Raw genomic sequence first — 21,511 nt, forward strand, 5'->3', positions numbered from 1 at the left:
TATGCATGATTGGTTGACATGGCATTTGTAAACTAAGTGTGGCTTGTATTTACCGCTCTGCTAGAGGCACTAAAAATCACACTCTCTTTCATATAGAATTGACATCCGCTCCTTTGGGCCCATCACAACACAGAAAAAGGCCTTAATGTTCATAGACTTATTACCTACTTATTGGGTGAGCAAGGATAGTTCATTTGCCATGCTAACCATAACTTGTACGAGGAGCATTCACTTGCAGTTTTCTATACTCTATTTTAGCCCCCAAAAAAAGTCACTTGCGAGGGTCAGCCACTGCAGATCTGACGAGAGTGCGAGAGAGCAGTCTGATAAATTGACTAATACAGCACAGGTACCTACCGAGGTACAGTAGTTACTCTTAAATTTTCAGGGAGTATACCCTAAAACAAACAACAATCCTCTATTTAAATCTAAGAACTTATTCTATTGTATATAAAAAAAAAAAATCAAAATTCAATTTTAACCACGCAATTTATGAACTAAACAATGCATCATGACCTATAATAATTAAAAATATACTAACAATACTTCATGACCTACAAACCAAGCTGAGCTAAATGTCCCATCACCAAGTTGGACTAAACGACCTGCAACTACAAGGTTAAAATTAATGGCCCGCAATAATCCTAGTTTTAGGTGCAACCAATTTGGACTAAACGACCTACAAATCACTACTAGCTAGATGACCCATCATTACTTGAGCTTAATGATAAAAAATTAGGATTTAATACTAGAATTAATGGTCCTTGTTTACACAAAATACAGAGATACCATGTCTGTGTCCTTCACAGGCCCAATAGGCTCGCACTATTTGGCATAAGAGCTAATGGGCCAAAGCAGCACTTAAGCCCATGCTCCCGTGAATTAAGTGGGCTGTTGAGGAGATAATATACCAAAGTCCAATTCACCAAAACTTTATAAAAAAAGAAAAAAGAAAGAAAAAAAAAAAAAGAACATTCTTAAAATCATGATCATGAGATCCTAAGATCCTACCCCTCGAATCGATCCAGCTTGGTATAGGATCGAGTAAGATTTGGAATTGTGATGGGATCACAATCCTAATGCATGAGATTAAATGGGTTTTGTTTTGGTTATTGGGTCTCCAATTTTGAGCCCAAGCTGAAAAAATGGCCTCTCTAAGTTTTGTCAGCCCAACCCACTAATTAAATTAAGTGAAAATAAAATAAAAATTTCCCAACCCCCTCTATAATAAAGTGTGTATATATATATATATATATATAGAATTTATAATAAATTTGCTTTATTATTGAATACCCAAAATTTATAACAAGCTTAATCAACATTTGTCACTTAAATTGAATACCCAAAATAAATAAATAAAAAATTTTGCCACCCAAATTGTGAAAATTTTGGTGTTGTTGGCATTTTTTCTTTCTATTGGTTAGAATTTTACAACCTTGGATAAAACTTAAAACCAAAATTTATTTTTCTCCCAAAGAGAACATAGGCTTGGAGCATTAGCATTAGGTGTGTCAAATGCTAAATTTTCAAAGAATAAGCTAAATTGCGTAAATCACCCTCAAAAGTGTCAATAATATTTCCTCAAAATTCAAAATAAATAGCTTCTATTAAAAGAGACGCCTCTAATTATTGACAAAGTTACCACTAAACAGTCTAAACATAAGAAGAAATAAATAGAAGTCAAATACATTGTTAGAGCAAAGGAAACTGTAATAAAACCCTTGACATCGCATTGTATGTATTGATAGCCATATATATTATTCTCATTGAAAAAGAAAAAAAAAACTTTATTTCAACAATTATCAAACACCTTGCAAGCAAAAAATTAGCATTAGGTGTGTCAAATGCTAAATTTTCAAAGAGTAAGCTGAATTGCCTAGATTACCCTCAAAAGTGTCAATAATGTTTCCTCAAAATTCAAAATAAATAGCTTCTATTGAAAGAGATGCCTCTAACTATTGACAAAGTTAACACTAAACAGTCTAAACATAAGAAGAAAGAAATAAATGTCAAATACGTTATCAGAGCAAAGGAAATTGTAATGAAACCCTTGGCATCACACTGTATGTATTGACAGCCATATATATTATTCTCATTGAAAAAAAAAAAAAACCTTATTTCAACAATTATCAAACACCTTGCAAGCAAACAATGCCCATTTCGCTAATCTCACTATATGTTAAATAATTATCAGACAGTGACGCGGTAGTGAAATTGCAAAACAACAAAAAGGTAATATCAAGCATATGCTGGGAATTAATATATATATATATATATATATATATATATATATATATATATAAACTGAAAATAGATAAAATTAGAGAGAACAAAGACTCGAGAGTAAGATAGCTAATATACATGGCCTCCACTGGCCTTTTAATGGTCATTCATAGACGATTTAAAGGGATTGAGCTGGATGGATTCATCATTTGTGATTGAAAAGTTTGTAAGTTTCAAGGATGCAAGAGAACTGTAAAAGAAAAACAAAGTTTTTCTTCTTGAATGATTTTGCCCGGGAGTGTTTTTTGGATTTAGATGTTTTAGAGAAGAATTGCGAGAGTGATCTGTGTTGATGAAATTTCAAGTTTGAACAGTCTTAAGAGGCTTAATTCATCTTTTTAGTGGTTTTAAAAAAGTAAGTTAGTGGATTGATGGGGTGACAACATCTTAGATCATTAATTTTAAATGAGAGGTGAGGATTAAAAAAAAAAAAAAAAAAAATCTAACTAGCAGAGCATCCTAGAAACTATAGAATATTTGAATCCCAATCACCATTGAACACCTTCTCCCCCACTTACACCGCACGTGTATGCGGGTGAGTGTAAAATGATTAAGGAAAGAAGGCTCACTTCAAAATGATTAGCATAGTTCAATGATTAAGCAGCACCCAATGTTCTGGTTAAAGCTTATTTTATGGATTGAAATTTATGACCTGGGTTTTGCAGGAGTCGAGATGTTTTAACAAAACTCTTGCTTCTGGGTCGCATGAAGTGAAAATTTAGTGTGTCTTTGTAGATTACCTCCTTGGTGTCCCTGAACCACAAAAGTAGATAGATTATCAAGCAGGAAGTTGAGCCTACAGGGCTTGGCGTGACCATCAATGTAAATTCCGCTGGACAAAGAAAGGAGGCTTAAGTTACCAAAAATAGTTGCATAAAGCAAATGATGGTGGCTGTTATTGTCCGCCAATTCCCATATTAGGAAAGGTAAGTAAATTATAAAAATGGATACATGTATTTGCTCAAATGGAAGTTTGCGTGGTGAGATTTTGGACAGAAAAGAAGTATAATTAAATACATTGTATATCCCTTAATGTAACAGGAAATAATGAACTGCGCCTGCACTATTTTTCCCAGCAATTACTGAATCAACGAAAATGCAATGTTGCATCTTTTGATAACACCAACAGCAATTTTCTTCATAAGGAGAGAAGTTTGAGAAGCGGCGAGCTTCAACTCCCAATTCGCCTGACAATGACCACCCAGTGTGATCATATTCTTCCCTATAGCATGGTTGAAGGAGTTCATCAACTAAAGAAGCCTCTGTAACGCACATCTACCCAGATGCACATTGATCTTGACTGGAAAATGCTACAGCAACTCCAAAAGGTAACAGTAAAGACTGAATAAAGGACCAGTAAAAAGATGCTTCAATCAAATAGATTCATAAATACCCAAACCAATGAGCTCGTACCCTAACATCCTTCTATTGTTTATAATCTTGGTCAAACAAGCAATAATTGACAACCTAAATGTCCTAATCTCTTGGAGTAAATTCTAAGGTCTATGTCCTCTCATTGTCTAACAAAAATGGGGAAAATCTCTACAATTCTGTACTCTACAGCAAAAGGGTATTTAGTGTGATCAGAGAATGCCAAACACTAGAGTGCGGCGACGATAAAGGGGACTTCTTTATCACCTTTGCCTGTCACTAAAATTTTGGAGAACAAAGTTTGGCTCCAAACATGTTCAGATCTCTTTTTTCCAACCCATTATGTAACGATTTATAAGACCATTTATGAGTATGTGATTAAAACTACACTTGGATAGTCTTTTTAATCGCCACATCATGGGTTGGAGCAAAATAGCTTCAAACATGTTTGGAGCTAAACTTTTTCCAATTTGGGAGTAAAGTTGAGAAACAAAAAAGGATCAACTGGTAAAAACAACCTAGTAGTTATGGACATGGCTGCAGATCCTTAATAAATATCTGATGGGTCAATACAAGCCAAGCAGATTATCAGTGGTTGAGACTATTGTTGTTGATACTCTGGCTTTAGTACCCAATGTGATCCATCCTCGTCCTTCTCTAGTATTGCTATTTCCTTCAGAAGATTCTTGAACAAGGGCAGATCTTCAGTAGGTATTCTGTCTTTAAAGTGCTGAACTATGCTGGCTGAAGTGCTATTTCCGTCTCTTTGCTGCATAAATGTACAGATCTGACGTATCAATACTTCAGGCTGCACTCCAGCTATTTTCTTTGATGACCTAGAAGTCCCAACATTGATAGATCTTGCCTGGTTACTTGAACTTGAAGCCAACCCAGACTGATGCTCGAGTCCAGCACCAACGGCTCTTTCTTGGTTACCTCGAATTTTAGCCAATAGTTCAGCTGAAGATAGTGCCTTCCCAGTAGATGCCCCAGCTGCAAGCCCATTTACATTGCTGGACAATTCATTTGACGGTTTAGTAACAATTGTCAACCGAGAGTTCACAGTTGAACCGAACTTCTGGCGCACAGATGATGGTGCACCAGCAGTTCCTGATTTCCCAGTCCATGTTGGGACAGATATACTGTCACGACTTCGGAGCATCCGTGACTGACGCAATGCTTCTGCTGCTCTTTGGGCAACTTGGGAAGCATGCTCCTCAAGCCTCATCTTCTCCTCATCGTGGGCATCCATGATTATGTCATGGTTCATGGCACTCTGTAGATGAAAAACAATACCAAGTGAGGTTACAAAAGGAACAAAAAAGCGGAGATAATTGGAGCAAAAATGCGATCTAGTGTAAGCAGTTCGTTAATGCATTCTTGTAAAAAATGGTTACTAACAAAATCAAATTTGAACCAAGAAATTCCATTAAAATATTTACTCTGTTGCCACACTCCACAAGTGTGACAAAAGAGTGTAATGACAAGGCTTCTCTTATCAAAATATACTAGCTTTTTAGCTCTCCCAAATCCAACTAGACAACAATTAGGAAGAAAAGAGAATTAAATGCCTGATTTGCATGATAATGATATCAAAGAAAGTACAACCAACCACAATAACAATACTAGCCGTAAATACAGACAATTGTAAACAAGAAGATCGATGAACTTACATGTATACCATTGGCATCAAAAAGACTCCTTAAAATGTGTGTTTCTTCATCTACATCACCACTACTTTTTTTTTGACAAGTATCTACATCACCACTGCTATGATCAGCTTTCTCTTTCCCTTTCCTCCTGGAAGGTGCAATCTCTGATCTGTTACCATTTTCAGCTGCAACACCATCAGCATGGTGCACAACAACTTCGGGATGTATATGGTTAGTCTGATTATCGTTCTGAGCCCCAACAACATTTATATTTTCAGAAACCTGACTGAAAATATTAGATGTTTCAGTTGACCCACTCTCTCCATTGTCATTCAGTGTGAAGAGATCCTTCATATCTCGAGATTTAAAGAACCTTCTCTGCTGTGGGTTCTTCAAAATCTTATTAGTGAGAAAATGTTTGTAAATCTGCCGGTGGTAGACCTTCTCCTCTATGGTTCCACGTGTGATCAATCTATATACTGTTACATCCCGTTTCTGACCAATGCGCCAAGCACGCTCCCTGGCCTGTTAAAGCAAAAGGTTACCCTTGATTTACACGTGTGTTTTCAGAATTAAGTAAAGTTTCAAAATTCACTTCAAGAATTAATTCCAATTCTGACTGAAATTAAGATATCGAACAAAATTTATGTTTACGCAGAATGAAAAGCATCACATCATATTTGTGAGATTCTTACCTTTAAGAACTGGACAATATTTAAGATGATGGAAAATTTTATATGCAAATGAATTTTAAGGAAATATATTAATTAGAAGGAAAAAAAAATGAGGAAAGAACCAAGTGCAAAAGTACCTGCATGTCAGTTGAAGGGTTCCAGTCAGGATCATAAATAATCACCCGGTCTGCACCAGTTAGATTTGTTCCCAAACCACCAACCTTGGTTGTTAAAATGAAGATAAAGACATCATCTGTGTTATTAAATTCATCTATTAAGGCCATTCTCTGTTTTATGGGGGTAAGACCGTCCATTCTCCGGTAGCTATAGCCACCATTGATCAAATTATTTTCAAGAATATCAAGCATTTGTTGAGTTTGTGTAAAAAGAAGAACACGGTGTCCTTGTTCCTTCCAGACCTTAAGGACTTGGTCAACAACTTTCATTTTTCCACTGCGTTCAGGATTCCCATAGTCTGGATTATGGCAGGAGTGTTCCCTTTCAAGAAGATCAGGATGGTTGCAAATCTTACGCATCACATCAATTCCAGATAGAGAATTCCTATTCCCATCTAAAATCTGTTCCACCTCAGTGCTTGCTAGAAAGGCTCTATATGCAGACCGTTGATCTGCAGTGAGGCTGCAAAAGAGGACATGTTCAGTCTTCTTTGGAAGGTGGGCATTCACGTCAGCCTTCATACGACGGAGGAGATAAGGCATGATCAAGTCACGAAGGACCACAGCACATCTGCACATCGACAAAATTAAGACTCAGAAATTACTGAGAATTGGGAATCAAAAAGTCAAGAAACCCATGAAATAGAAAATTACAAATAATCTGATTATGAAAGTGAATAATGAGTGAGCCTTCTTCCTGCCTCCAACCCTCCCCTGATCTTTCAACAATCAAGACTTTACTTGAAATAACTCAGGATGTCACAAGCCAGTTTTTTCTTTTTTCTGGAAGTCTCAAATCAGTTTGACCATACTAACAAATGTTCACAAAAAAGCTAGACCCTTATAAAAAGTTCAGAGATGTCGCAGAGGTCACCTGTAAGCTGTAGATACTTGTAATGGTGAAGCATTAGCATAACCACCGACAGATATGGGAACTGCAAACTCTGCCTCAAATATGGGCAGGACACCCAGCTTCCCAGGGAAAACAAAATCAAATAAAGACCACAGTTCACTCAGCTTGTTCTGAATTGGTGCACCAGTCATTATTATGCGATGAATTGTCTGTAGCTGCTTGCAAACCAGAGTGATTTCAGCATTTGGATTCCGAATTCGGTGACCTTCATCCAGAACTGCATAACCCCATTCAATATTAAGCAATTTTTCCCCTACTATGCGCAGTTGCTCATAAGTCGTAATGAGCAATCCAGATTCTGATCTCAAAACACGGTTTATCAAGGAATCCCATTTTCCATTGCTTCTACTTGAGATGTCTCCCTCGTGCTCACTGTCAAATGAACCTTCACTTTCACGATCACTATCAGATGATTTAGCTTGTTTCTTCCTATTAACAGAATCCTGAGCAGAATCATGTAGCAACTCCACATGAAACTTAGGGTACCATTTTTGTGCTTCCCTTTTCCACTGTCGCAAAAGTGTAACAGGGCAGACAATGATGCTTGGTTTGTACATATTACTGAAATGCAGTGCACCAAGAAAAGATAAGACCTGGATAGTCTTACCAAGGCCCATCTCATCTCCAATAATTCCACCTGCTCTTTGGCAATGCAATTCCCATAACCACTGTACTCCCACTTTTTGATAGTCAAAAAGTTCATGAAAGATTCTTTCTGGGATTTTTAGCCCACCTTCAAGTGTTACATAAGGAGTTTCATAATCATCTATGTCTTGAACATTATCTGGCCTTTCATCTTCACAACTGGAGGTTACCACTTCTCCCCTTGCATCTTCTACAAGAAAGGTAACAAGGTTGATATGAAGATACAAAGTTCAATATAGGATAGATGAGAACGTGGACAAAAATGCATTAGAAACAAATAAAAAATTACAATTATTACTTCCCAATTCAGGTAAAACTTGTCAAATTAAAAATAATAAATAATTCCAGCAGTGTGCATGCTGTCTCTTGGTAACTAGAAATAAGGGTCAAGGATACTTATGCAGGCAAGAATATAAACATACCACTTTCTTCCAAGCGATCCTCACAAGAAATGAGCTTTGACCACTTCCTGTCAGGCAGAGGCCGTTTCTTTTTCTTTATCTTTTGTGAATGTTTATTCTTTTTTACCTCTCTTTCTGGGGATCGAGGATATTTCAAAGGTGTTTTTAGCCTTTGAAAAGGACGTGTGGGTGCATCAAGCTTTGGCAAAGCTTCTGGATCAAGGAGCTTGGTTGTTGGGCGAGCATGAGCAGCCTCTGACATTGACTTTACAGCCCTGGCTACACTGGCAGCAACAAGATCATCACTCCTGTCTTCTTTCTTAGGTACATTGTGCCTATTAGACGGTCCTGGTTGTTGAAGACGACGCTCAAAGCCCTTTAGCTTATGAAAAGGAGTTAAAACTCCTTTCCGAATCAATTCATCCCTTTCCTACAATGTAAACAGTGTAAAAAATTAGTCCTCATTTTTCTTCCTTTTTTGTTAATTATTAACACTTTACATCATTAAAATAAAAACCAAATTTCTGTTACATCCTTTTCAACCCTGCCACAAATCTCATGGAAGACTGAGCTGAGTAGAATTTTAAGGCTAAGTTAACTTTACCGTTTCAACAAAGCCTGTAGATGCTGCATCCAAAATTGCATCAAAACCAGTATCCTCCTCAAATGATACAATCTTCTTTTTCTTTTCTATAATTTTTCCTGATTTCTGGACATCTTTCAGCTTCCTCTTCCGCCTCGGCTCTTCCTTGACCATATCTCGTAACACTTTATTATGTTCAACACCTTTCGATGAGTTATCCTTACGCAAATCTGAAAGTTCATTCTGAAGTTGAGCCATGGTTTTCTTTAGGCTTCTTAGCCTATCAGTAGCCAAGGCATGCTGGAGGTCTAAGCCATTTGGCGAAACCTGACCACTATCCTCCTTATTACCTAGCCCCCCACTATCATTACCATCACCAGCACAGTCTTCATCACTTGCAACATTCCTCGCCTGCTCAACAGTGGATGCAACGGCATCTATTTCAAATTCCACAGCCCTCAATTTATGGTAGAGCTTTGCTTCACTGGTGGATGATGGGTCAATACTCTCTGGCTTCTCAAGAGTTTCCTCCTCAGGGCCCCCTCCACCTTCACCATTGTTCTCATCATTCCTTGTCGCCTGCCAATCAAAAATCCCTATTGTCAGAAACCAGAAGTAATAATTTACTAAAAGTTCATACCAATAATAAATAAATCCCTTTAAACCCCAACAACTAAAATTCCAAGAACCACTCCAAATCTCATGGAGATCAACTTTCAAATCAATCCTAATATTTCTTTTTAAGTACTTACTAATGCTTTTCAAAACTAAATCAATAAATTCAAGAAAAGCGACTGTTACACATTCTACTAAACTTTGATAAACTAGAGTCTGATACCTCTGCTAATACGTCACGCTCAATATCTTCAGGGTTCGCGGACGCGATACCCAAACTATTAAGCAAAATTCTATCCTCATCTTCCTCCATCGGAATCACACCAACCGCTCCACACAAATGCCACTATGCAGCCAAAAAAAATCCGCCACCTGTGCCTCTGAAAAAAAAAAAAAAAAAAAAAAAAAACACATCACATTTATACTTCATCAGCATTGTCATTCTCTAAGACGCACAACACCTAATTATCACCACGTTTTTTGATAATTCGACAGTTACAACAATCGGGTCAAAAAGAATAACAGACAATGACACTGAGCTACATTACTGTTGGGTTTTTGGTTTTTGGGTTTTCTTTTTTTTTTTTTTGTTAGTCAAAAGTGTATATCATCCCTAACTTCTTTACACACATTTCACAAATAAACGTACAGAAATTCAGTATATGCATTTGCACATAAAATGCCATAGCAACCAAATTTTATTGTGAAGTTTTTTTTTTTTTTTTCAAAATAAGAGTTCGGTTAAATTAACATTAGCGCATGATCATAATCAGCTTCATAATAAAATCCATTCGAATAACTCAAAATTAGAACTAGGTCTGAGCGATGAAATTCGAAGAATTATAATGGGGGACTGAATAAATAGGGAAAAGTAATTAAGAGACAAATTAAGCAAAATTACAAAAATAAATGGGTTCCATTAACGTACCAAGAAAAAAAATTCGAAAAATCTTTCAATCTGTACAAATTAGAAACCCTAGATTCGCGGCACTTGGGCGATGACTCTCTGTCGCGCGCGCTCTTTCTCTCTTTCTCTCTTTCTCCGGTGGTGTTATGACTTTCAGCATTTTATACCTTTTATTTTATTTAATTAAGAATACATAAAATAAAAAGAGTAGGAGAATTCAATTACAAATTTACGAGTTTAGTTCTTGGTGTTGGAGCTATATTCACTAAAAAAAAAAAAAACTATTTTATTTATTTTATTTACTCATTTTAATAGAAGTGAATTTATTTTTAACTTCTAATATAGGGAAATAATATAAATATCATAATAAAATAATATATCTACTACTTACTAAAATAATATATTTACTCACAATAAAATAATATATTTTACCTTCTCTTTCAAAAAAAAAAAATTTTACCTTACCTTTCCCTTCTCTTCTTTTATGGCGCCCATTGGAAAGAACGGAAACCTTCTTCATCTTCCCTTTTCCTTTTGAGAATTACAACCCAACACGCAAAAATGGAAAAAAAAAAAAAAAAACATTTAGTATTTTGCATATTCATCTCTTTTTTATGAAATTTCTTACTTTGTTTCTGTATCTCTCTCTTTCTGGTTTTTTGGTGGGTTGGTTTGGTTAAGATTTTGTGAATAATTTCATGCGGTAAAAGCAATAAAATAAATATTAAAAGAAGGAAAAAGAATGAGCTGGAAGAGAGTATTGAAGTCTGTACAGGGTATAGTTGCTCACACCCTTCTCCTTTGCTTCACGCTATTGCTGGTTCTCAAGCTTGACCATGTCGTCTCCTACTCCTAGTGCTAAATAGCTATATTTCTATAGAAAAAGAGATGAAAACTGACCACCAGGAGTAGGAGACGACATGGTCGAGCTTGAGAACCAGCAATAGCGTGAAGCAAAGGAGAAGGGTGTGAGCAGCTACACCCTGTACAGACTTCAATACTCTCCTCCAGCTCATTCTTTTTCCTTCTTTTAATATTTATTTTATTGCTTTTACCGCATCAAATTATTCACAAAATTTTAACCAAACCAACCCACCAAAAAATCAAAAAGAGAGAGATATAGAAACAAAGCAAGAAATTTCAAAAAAACAGAGAGATTTATCATATGAATATGCAAAATACTAAATGGGTTTTTTTTTTCGATTTTTGCGTGTTGGGTTGTAATTCTCAAAAGGAAAAGGGAAGATGAAGAAGGTTTTCAGTTTTTTCCAATGAGCGCGAGAAAAGAAGAGAAGGGAAAGGTAAGGTAAAATATATATATATATATATATATATATATATTTTTTTTTTGATAGAGTAAGGTAAAATATAATATTTTATTGTGAGTAAATATATTATTTTAGTAAGTAGTAGATATATTATTTTATTGTAATGTTTATATTATTTTATTGTGTTGAAAGCTAAAATAGATCCACTACTGCTAGATATTTTGTAAAATGAGTAGATAAAATAATTAAAGTAGTTTTTTGTGGTGCCAAATAGCTAAAAATCTAGCTCTACTACCGTCGATGCTCTAAATGGCTATGCACTGTAGCAAGAAGCTAAAATTTTTTAGCCATAACTCCATTGTTGTAGCATGCATTTTAAGTATTAGTGGTGCTAAAAATAGCAATATAGCTATTTAGCACCACTATTGTTAATGCTCTAAACTCTAAACTATAAACTGTATCCTTTCCTTGAGGTCAAAAAAAAAAAAAACTATATCCTTTCCTTTAAAAAATAAAATTACGTATTTGGTCCATATCCTATACATTACATATTAATTTGATCTCTAACATTTCAATTGTGTCAATTTAGTCCTAACCTTTTAGTATCGTGTCTAATAGCCAAAATAAAAAATTAGTTTTCATTGATGTGAAAATACACTAAAACTTTATTTTGGCTGTTTGCTATGTTATCAATTTTCATTCAAAAGATAACAACATGGACTAAATTGACACGATATTGAAAGGTTAGAAACCAAATTGACACAATTGAAAGGTTAGGATCGGGTTAAGAGGTTTTTGACTTTTTTTTAATCTAAACCATCACAATGGCTTAACCTAACTCAACCCACATGAATCGGGTTGAACCCACGCATTGGATGGTTTTTTTTTTAGAACATTAGATTTATAAGATTACTAATATAATAACAGTAGATTTATAATCTGATTTGCGTTGGTTTGATGCATTAATCAAACCTAAGCATAGAACCAAACCAACTCAGATAACGGCAAACTTACAATTTTATAAACTTGATTATAGGACTAAACCAACACAAATTATTTTATTAGTGCATCAAACCATATAATAATTAAATAAAGAAACCATGTAATATATATTTTAAATATAGGTGGGTTGAGTTGGATTAGGCAGATTTGTGAATTTACTAACCAACACCCAACCTAACTCGTTGTAAAAATAATTTTGGCAACTTGACCCAATCCATCATCCCCTAATTACTGACCTAACCCGCTAGGTTGAGCTGTATTGGATTGATTTTGGTAAATTGGTGGGTTGACTGCACACCCCCTAGTCATAACTTTTTCTTTTCACCCTAATTATTACTCTCAAATTTTGTTTTCATGCCCACAGTTTCTCAATAATTGAACAAAAAATGAAGATTGGGAAGCTACATAGAAAACACTTATTGCTATTGTTGTTGGAAAAGTTCCATGATTCCATCTAATTGATGCCTCTCATCCTCACAGTGCCTTAAATTTTTATTGCAGGTCACTCCTCAAGCATTTTGAGGAAGCTTTCATCAACCATACCCACCGCGAAATGAATCATTGCGCAAATATTTTGGGCAAGGAAGGAAACTTCTCTAACTAGTCACTAACTCGTGCAATGCACATGATAGTTTTGTAAAAATTATATATATTTACTTTAAGCATGCTACAAAAGTATAATTACATTTGAAATATAATCAAACATCAAAGGAAAATCAAACAGTTGTATACAATTACTACAAAATATGTAGATGAAAAAAAATTGTAATAAATGAATGCTTCCTCTATTCAAATCCTGATAGGCAAATATATAATTTTTATTTAATAAATATCTTTCTTATATCTTGTAATCTAGAATATTAGATGATACTCATATTCTACATGAGCACAAAGAAGTTAAAATATAAGAGACATGTGGACGAACATTAGTTTTGAGTATACACTCTTCTATTTTTTTTTTTTTTTTTTTTTTTTTTTTTTTTTGTAAAAGTCAATAATTTGAATCCATTATAATTTGGTATTACTACATTTTTCAATCACAAAAAAAACCTAGGGATGTGATGAGTAAATTATTTCATCTAAAACGCAGAATACTCATCATACCTTTAAGTATTTCTGTGGTTGAAAAATGTAGTAATTTCAAATTATATGGATGCAAATTATTAACCTTTACAAAAAAAAAAATACTAGAGTGATTTAAAAACCAGGAGAGTGATCTTGTTTTGTAAGCAATGTTTTAGTGGGAGTCAAGGATATATCTACTTATCCAAAAAAAAAAAGTGTGTATATCTATTTAGTTTAGTTTTTTTTTTAGATATTTAGTTTTGTTTTTGGATAAACATGGGGGGGTTTTTTTTAAGGAAGAAAACAGCAGCAACGTAGGTTGTTTAACTTATTTTTCTATTTAAAAAAAAGAACAATAAACATATAGTTAATTTGAAGAAGTTGGTTAGTATAAGAGTGTTCCTATTTTGTAGGCAATGTTTTAGTGCAAGTTAGATATATATTTTTACCGAACTATCATTTAGTTTTGTCTCTACTTAAACCTAGGGGTGTAGGGGTATGATTTTCTCATTTTCTCAACCAAAAAAAAAACAAAGTATATATGGTTTTGTCTTCAGGCATACGCTGCTTATATATGATTACTGTTTGAAACTGTATTCATTAGCTTTTTTTTTTTGATGGATAACTGGAAGAAATATCATTCCACACTGAAATTGAAATACAACAAAGCCAGAGAAAGGAATATTACAGTAAGTCATCCCTAAGAATCTACAGAATGCAAGGGGGAGAAGTTCCTTTCCAAATTTTAGTTTGGCCTGAGATTTTTGCTTCTCTTGCCAAAGTGTGAGCTGCTCTATTGCCATCCCTTTTCAGGTGATGGAAGAAGCATTGAATGAGGGAGCTTGACGCCATCCTGATGTCCTTGAGGATGTGCCCCAACTCTCCATCGGCCTCACCTAAAGATAAGGTGAGGATGATAGATAGAGCATCAGAGTCAAATATGGCTTGATTTATTTGCAATTCCAAAGCAAAAAGGACCCCCTGGTGCAGTGCATAGGCTTCGGTAACTTTTGCATGGAGGCTCGCAGGGAGGACCATGCTAAGAGCGCCAATAGAGGCCCTTGAAGGGTCCCTAATGATAACTCCAATGCAGGAGTTGCCTCCCCCGCCGTCTGTTGCGCCATCAATGTTGATCTTATGGAATCCTGGTGGTGGTGTAGCCCAATGGCAGTGTGCTGAGGATGAGAAGGGAGAGGGGTAAGACGAGAAGCATTATAATCAAGAAAGGCTCTTCTCGCTGATGCCCAAACCTGAGATGGCGGGTTTGTAGCGTCATTATGAATGACTTGATTTTTGTTTCCCTAGATTAACCACGCAACCATGAAAAATAAGTCCAATTCACTGAGCTTGCCTTCTCCAATAAACCAGGCCGCAAGATCCACAATGTTAGCACTAGTGGTTGACAAATTCACTGGGCAGCCAAGCCAAGAAGCCCAAGTATGCTTAGCATGGGAGCAAAGGAGGAGAACACGTTAAAGGGATTCCATATCCTTGTCATAGAGCGGGCAAAAACCAGAAGAGTTTAAGCCTCTACACCGAAGGTTAAGCATTGTTGGAAGGCCATTTCTGCAGGCTTGCCACGCAAAGATCCGGACTTTTGGGGGAACATTAAGATGCCAACTTCTTTTCCAAAAAGGGGCTGAATTGTGCTCAGTTGTGCTTTCACCATTTCCATTTACTTCAACTACTCTCATCGCAATATAATAGGCACTCTTCACAGTGAAAGAACCCCTTTTGTTACCCATCCAAATGAGCTGGTCTTCAGGGAGGTTATAGCTAATAGGAATCTTGAGAATGAATTCAACTTCAAAAGGTAGAAAGATAGATCTCACCAAGTCTGTTTTCCACCATTTGGTGTCCTCGTCTATGAGTGATGAGACCATTGGGAAGTTGTCAAAATATTTTTGAGGCGAAATCACCTTGTAGGTGGTTGGTGTTGGGAGTCACCGATCTTCCCAAATGTGAATCCTTTTGTTGTTCCCCACCCTCCCTCTAGTGCCTTCTTTTAGGATCCGCAAGCTGTTATGGATGCTCCTCTAAGCATAACTAGGATTACTACCGATCTTTGAGCTTAGGGTGTCGTCATAGGGAAAATATTTAGCTTTATATACCCGAGCAACCAAGGAGTTAGGATTTGTGAGGATCCACCATCCTTGTTTTGCTAGTAAGGCTAGGTTGAAGGCTTGGAAATTCTGGAAGCCCATGCCACCATATAATTTGGACTTACACATCTTCTTCCAACTAACCCAAGCCATATATGACTCTTGGTTCCTTTGGCTCCACCAAAATTTCCTCATCTTTCTTTCCAAATCGTCACACATGGTTTTTGGAAGTAGGAAGCAGCTCATAGTGTACGTGGGCATCGCTTGTGCCACAGCTTTGATAAGAACTTCCCGATCTCCAATGGAAAGAAGCTTCTCCTTCCACCCCGCTAGTTTTTTGCTCACTTTTTCCTTGATTTCAGGGGAGACTTGTGTTTTTGATTTCCCAATCAAAGAGGGGAGACTAAGGTACTTCTTGTGCCAAGAGTCTTGCATCGGGCCGAGGATGTTGAGGATCTCATCCTTAGTGGCAAATGAGGTGTTTGGGCAGAAGAAAACCGAAGACTTATCGGGGTTAATTTTTTGACCCGACGCAGCTTCATAGTCGCTAAGAATGTGCATAAGCCCCTTGCATTCTTGGGCGTTAGCCTTACAAAATAGAAGGCTATCATCAGCAAAGAAAATGGGCGTGATAGGAGGGTAGCCCCTACAGATGGAGACTCCATTAAGAGTTTGAATTCTTGCGGCTTGGTGGATCAGTGTCGAAAGGCCCTCGACACAAAGTAGGAAAAGGCCTGGGGAGAGTGGGTCACCTTGTCGAAGGCGCCTAGAGGAGTAATGCAGCCATAGGTTTCCCCGTTGATAATGACAAAATACATGACTGTTGAAACAAATTGCATAATGAGAGAGACCCATTTGTTGTTGAAGTCCAATTTTTCCATGATTCTCTTGATGAAGCCCCACTCAACTCTATCAAACGCCTTGCTTATATCTAACTTAAAGGACATAAAGCTATTCTTACCCTCTGATTTGTGATTCAGATAATGTATGAGCTCAAAGGCGACAAGGACATTATTGATTATAAGTCTATCCGCTGTGAAGGCACTTTGATTTTCGGCTATCACTAGAGGGAGGACAGCTTTTAAGCGGTTTGCAAGGACTTTGGAGATGAGCTTGTAAACAATGTTGCATAAGCTGATGGGGTGAAACTTTGTCATTCTAGTGGGGTGTTTTGTTTTTGGAATTATAGATATGTTGGTCTTATTAATTTCTGCCATGGACATATTCAAGTTTAGCACATTCAAGACCATATTAGTGATGTCTCTACCCATTATACTCCAATATCTGTGAAAGAAAATGACGGACATACCTTTGGGGCTGGGGGATTTGGTGGGTGGATTTGATGGAGGGTTCTCAGGACTTCTTCGCTAGTGAAAGTTTTGGTGAGCTCAGCATTCATATTGTCTGAAACCCGAGATGGGATGGTGTTAATGATGTCCTCGGTTCTCCTTGGGAAGCTTGAGGTGTAGATCTTTGTGAAATAATCCAGAGCTGTGGTAGCAATACTATCTTTATCATTACACCAACAGCCTTCATTGTTCCACAATCCCAGAATGGTGTTTTTCATTCTTCTCTCTGAAGCTCTAGTGTGGAAGAACTTAGTATTTCTATCTCCCTCTTTATACCAATGTATTTTGCTTCTTTGATGCCATAGTGTCTCCTTACTATCCAGGAGTTCGTTTAGATCTTTTCTTAACTCATTGATTGCTGCATTGTGTGAGCCATCCCGGTCCTGCTCTGTGAGGGTGTGCAACAATTTCCTTTTTTCCTGGATCATTTTTGAGATGTTTCCGAAGACATCTTTACTCCAACTGGATAATTTAGAAGCGCAAAGACTCAGATTGGTAGCAATACCTTTCGGGGTGTTGGTGAGGCTACCATTGTTCCAGGCTGCCTCCACAATACCATGGTAGTCATCATGTTTAGCCCACAAAGCTTCAAAATGAAAGCAACGTTTTCGAGATAGGGAAGGAGCCCTTGAGTCGGTGATTCTCAGGATGCAATGATCAGAGTGGAGTCGACAACATGGTGGACTCTACAATTATAGATCTTGTTGAGCCAATTTGAATTTGCAAAAGCTCGGTCAAGGTGAAGGTAAATTCGGTTACTGCCTTCACGCATGTTGCACCAGGTAAACTGGGGCCCTAAGAATCCGAGGTCTTGAAAATCACAATCATTCACCGCGTCCCAAAAGCCTTCCATTTGACGCTGAGTTCTTTGGGGGCCACCTGATTTTTTAGACAAAGATAGTATTTCGTTAAAATCACCACAATAGAACCAAGGCAAAGAAAATTGGTTGTTAAGATAAGAGAGGAGTTTCTAGGATTCTTTTCTTATATGAGATTCCGAATGGCCGTAAAACCCTGTAAATCTCCAAGTGAAGTTGCTTTCCTTCTCTGTGATGGTGGCATCGATGTGGTGCTGGGAGTAGGATTTAATTTCTAGCTTGATATCTTTTGACTAGAGCAGAGCAAGTCCCCCCACTTTTCCCTTGGCTCGAAACAATTAGGCCGTTAGAAAAGCCCAGTTTGAATTTTATTTTCTCCATACGTTTTTGGTTTGCTTTGGTCTCCACTAGGAAGACTAAATAGGGAGTCCATTGCCGCACGTAGTCTCGCAGCGTATATAATTCTCAGGGGGTTCCCAATTCCCCGACAGTTCCAGCATAAGGAATTCATTGTGCCTGGCAGTGTTGCCTAGCAGCCACCGTCGATACTGTAAGAGATGGTTCTGTGTTTTGAAGGTGAGTGTCACACATCCTTTTTTGTGGAGGGGCTCCCTCCATATCTTCAGGAAAAGCTAACTTACCAGGCCTTTTTGAAATTGAGAGGCTTGCTTTGTGTTGTGTTTGTTCACCTTGGGCTTGCTTTCCTTTTTCACGGGCAATTTTCTTCAAGTTTTCTCTACCTTTAGACTGGGCAATAGTTGGTGGGTTTGGTGATGAGGTGGGCTTCTGCTTGGGAGTAGGATCTTCATTGGTAGGATTTAGTGGGCTGGTCACTTCTTGGGCTTTAGGAAGAGCATGAGATGGTAAGCCCACTAGTGATGCTTTGTCTCTAACGACGCTACCCGAGGCTTCAGATACATCCCTGTCGCATGAAGGGCTAGTGGATTGGGATAATTTGACAATTGTACTAGGCTTGATACATCCCTGGAATTCCGCCGATTGTGAGGTTGCTTTTTCCTTTCTGCCAGGTTCCTTGGGCTCCACAACGTCTCTACTTTGGAGACTTTCTTGAAATTTCGATAGTGCCCTTGGTTCAAAGGTTGGGTTAGATAGGTTCCTCGTTGCCGGAATGGTTCTTTCACTTCAGCGGCCTGATCTTTCATCATCAAAGCCCTAGCTATTTGAGGACTTTGGCTTCTCTGCGCCACTTTTCTGGTTACCGTTTGCCCTTAGCCATTCTCCTTATTGCTTTGTAGTGTCGAGGTTACAAGGTGGGCTTGGACAATGTTTTACATCGTGACCCAAGTAGCCACATTGGAAGTAGAAGGAGGGTAACCTCTCATGTTTAAAAAAGACCCAGGTCTTGCCTCCATCGAGATTGGCTATGTTGCCTCCCCTGCGGAGTGGTTTATTAAGTGGGACGTCAATCCAAATTCTCAAAAATTTGGCTTGCTCCATTAGCCACATACGCTTATCTGTTTCTAAGTATCTTCCTAACCTGTTGCCCAGGTCTCTACCAACATCCTCAAACATGTTTTCAAAAGGGAGGCCCCAAGTTTGAACCCAGAACGGAGCGTGAGTGAATGTGTATTTGAGACTGAGAGTCCCTTTTTCACCTGCAGAGGAGAAGCAATTTATTGTCAAAGTCCCAAGGACCATTTTTTTGTACCCATTCCAATTGGTATTTTGAGGAGAATTTGAATTGGTAGATGTTCTTTCCCATGTCCACAATTCTCAGGTCCGAGCCCATCTTCCAAGCAGCTCTAAGAGTGCTTTTTAAGGCTCGTTGATTCTGCTGTCTGTCTGAGAGGAGTTTTCCAAATAAGCTTAGAGCTCACTTCTCTATGAGGTTTGAGCTATTCATTGAGGAGATTTGGATATCTTCTTCTTCGTCTTTTGTGAGGCAAAGGTGTTGTAAATCTTCAATCATGGTCAGATCCATAACTGGGTGAGGCAGAGAGGCTTGTAATGGTTGTGATGATGTGGGTTTTGGAGGTGGTTCTTAAGGGGTGGGGGGAGGGAAAGCCCTTAGCAAGAGGGGGTGAGCACAAGTATGGACTAGAGAAAGGACTCTTACGGAGAAGGAGGGCTCCTACGAAGGGAGAGCATGCATGGTGAATGGAACTTAACTGCATTCATTATCGGTGGCTATATTAAACCTGTTTGAAATAATATGTAAGAAAAGCGATTTATTATATTAATTAAATAAAAAAAAGAATTTCATGTTAGATAAAAAATGAGAAATTGTATTGCTAAAACCTGTTTGGAATAATATATATATACATGAGAAATTGTACTTAGAATAAAGTATTGTTCTTTCTTTTTTAATGAAAAGAATAAAGTATTGTTCTTGAACAAGGAGTAGAAATTGCTATTTCATTTTCATTGATTCTCATTCATTAGACTTTTCTTACTATTACTGATTTAAATTGCATTATGCATGTCTCTTTTAGGTTTTTGAACTTCTTTAACATTTTATTATGATATGTTTAGATATATTTATCAGAGGAAGTAATCATGAGATTAGATTGAATAACATCCATAAAAAGTTAAAATCATGGTTAAAACTATTTGACAACATTAGACCTATGAGATTTTAAAAACCTGAAGCATGAAATCCATAAATTAGAGATAAGACTATTATGTATTTTGAAGTTTGTTATTTTCAACAATGAATATAAAATTCTATAAGGTTGTGAACAAATTTGCTTGACAAAATGCATTTTTCAATATTATAAGTTTTTTTTTTTTTTTTTTTTGTTGTGATTTAAAGTTATCATATATACACATTACTATGATAATTTATGATGCCTTAAAAACTAAGTACAAAAAAAAAAGTCACAATGGATGTGGAAATATATATATATTTTTTTAGAGAATTTCAACCTATGACATTCGCTCCCGATGATAGTTCTTTTATTAAATATGAAAATATTTTATCAAATCCCTCCTACATTTAATATGCACCACATTAAATAAGAGTTTTTTTTCTTGGGATGATTAGCTATAAGAATAAGAATGGGAGATGATGGATATATAATTATAGGATATTATCCGCATGTTTAATATTTATCATTAGACCAAGATACCTATTGGTTTTTGGTGTAAACAAGATTGAATTTTAGATCTATTATTCAACAATAAGAGACTTTACGTTGAATTATTTAGAACCCACTTTAATCTTTATATACTACAAAACCGAAACCTTTGAATTTTTTTTTTCTTGAGAGCTTGCCATGTAGGATTTCAAGCTCTCATAATTGTTCACATCAATAATTTGATAAAAAAAAAAAAAAATCCTTTTTTCCCTAAAACCAAAATTGATTAAAAAAAAAACTCTCTTCCTTTCGCATACTCAAACACAGTGTTGAGACATATGTGATTTATGTTAGGAACATATGTCATCATGTATTGGCTAATCCTTTGACAAAACACATTTTACTTGAAATTGGGTAGATCTAAGATGTGTTTAATGCTTCAAGGAACAAGGTTTCAAGTTCAAGTGTTAAAACCATGCAAGTTTGACTAAGAATCAAGTGATGAAGTGCTGGTTTTTAAAGCTCGACAACTAGCTCAACAGCTAGTATCTATCGAGGTTTAATGAGTCTCGACAACTCTCAACAGATTCTATCTATCAAGGTCTCGACAGCTACTCAACAGCTGTATCTATCGAGAATTATGAAATTC

General features: G+C 36.7%; 1 protein-coding gene across 1 annotated transcript; it reads right to left on the reverse strand.

Annotated features, from left to right (window-relative positions):
• Positions 1-3,143: 3,143 nt before the first annotated feature.
• On the reverse strand, positions 3,144-10,438 carry LOC142619741 (protein CHROMATIN REMODELING 8). Its single transcript, XM_075792996.1, has 8 exons — positions 10,242-10,438; positions 9,537-9,693; positions 8,720-9,277; positions 8,137-8,545; positions 7,031-7,904; positions 6,118-6,727; positions 5,328-5,831; positions 3,144-4,930 (listed from the first exon to the last, which is right to left on the reverse strand). The coding sequence occupies exons 2-8, from the start codon at positions 9,624-9,626 to the stop codon at positions 4,256-4,258; spliced, it is 3,720 nt and encodes a 1,239-aa protein (XP_075649111.1). The 5' UTR covers positions 9,627-9,693; positions 10,242-10,438; the 3' UTR covers positions 3,144-4,255.
• Between the last annotated feature and the right edge of the window lie 11,073 nt (positions 10,439-21,511).

Source organism: Castanea sativa, chromosome 12, assembly GCF_040712315.1.
Source record: "Castanea sativa cultivar Marrone di Chiusa Pesio chromosome 12, ASM4071231v1".
Classification (NCBI taxonomy): domain Eukaryota; kingdom Viridiplantae; phylum Streptophyta; class Magnoliopsida; order Fagales; family Fagaceae; genus Castanea; species Castanea sativa.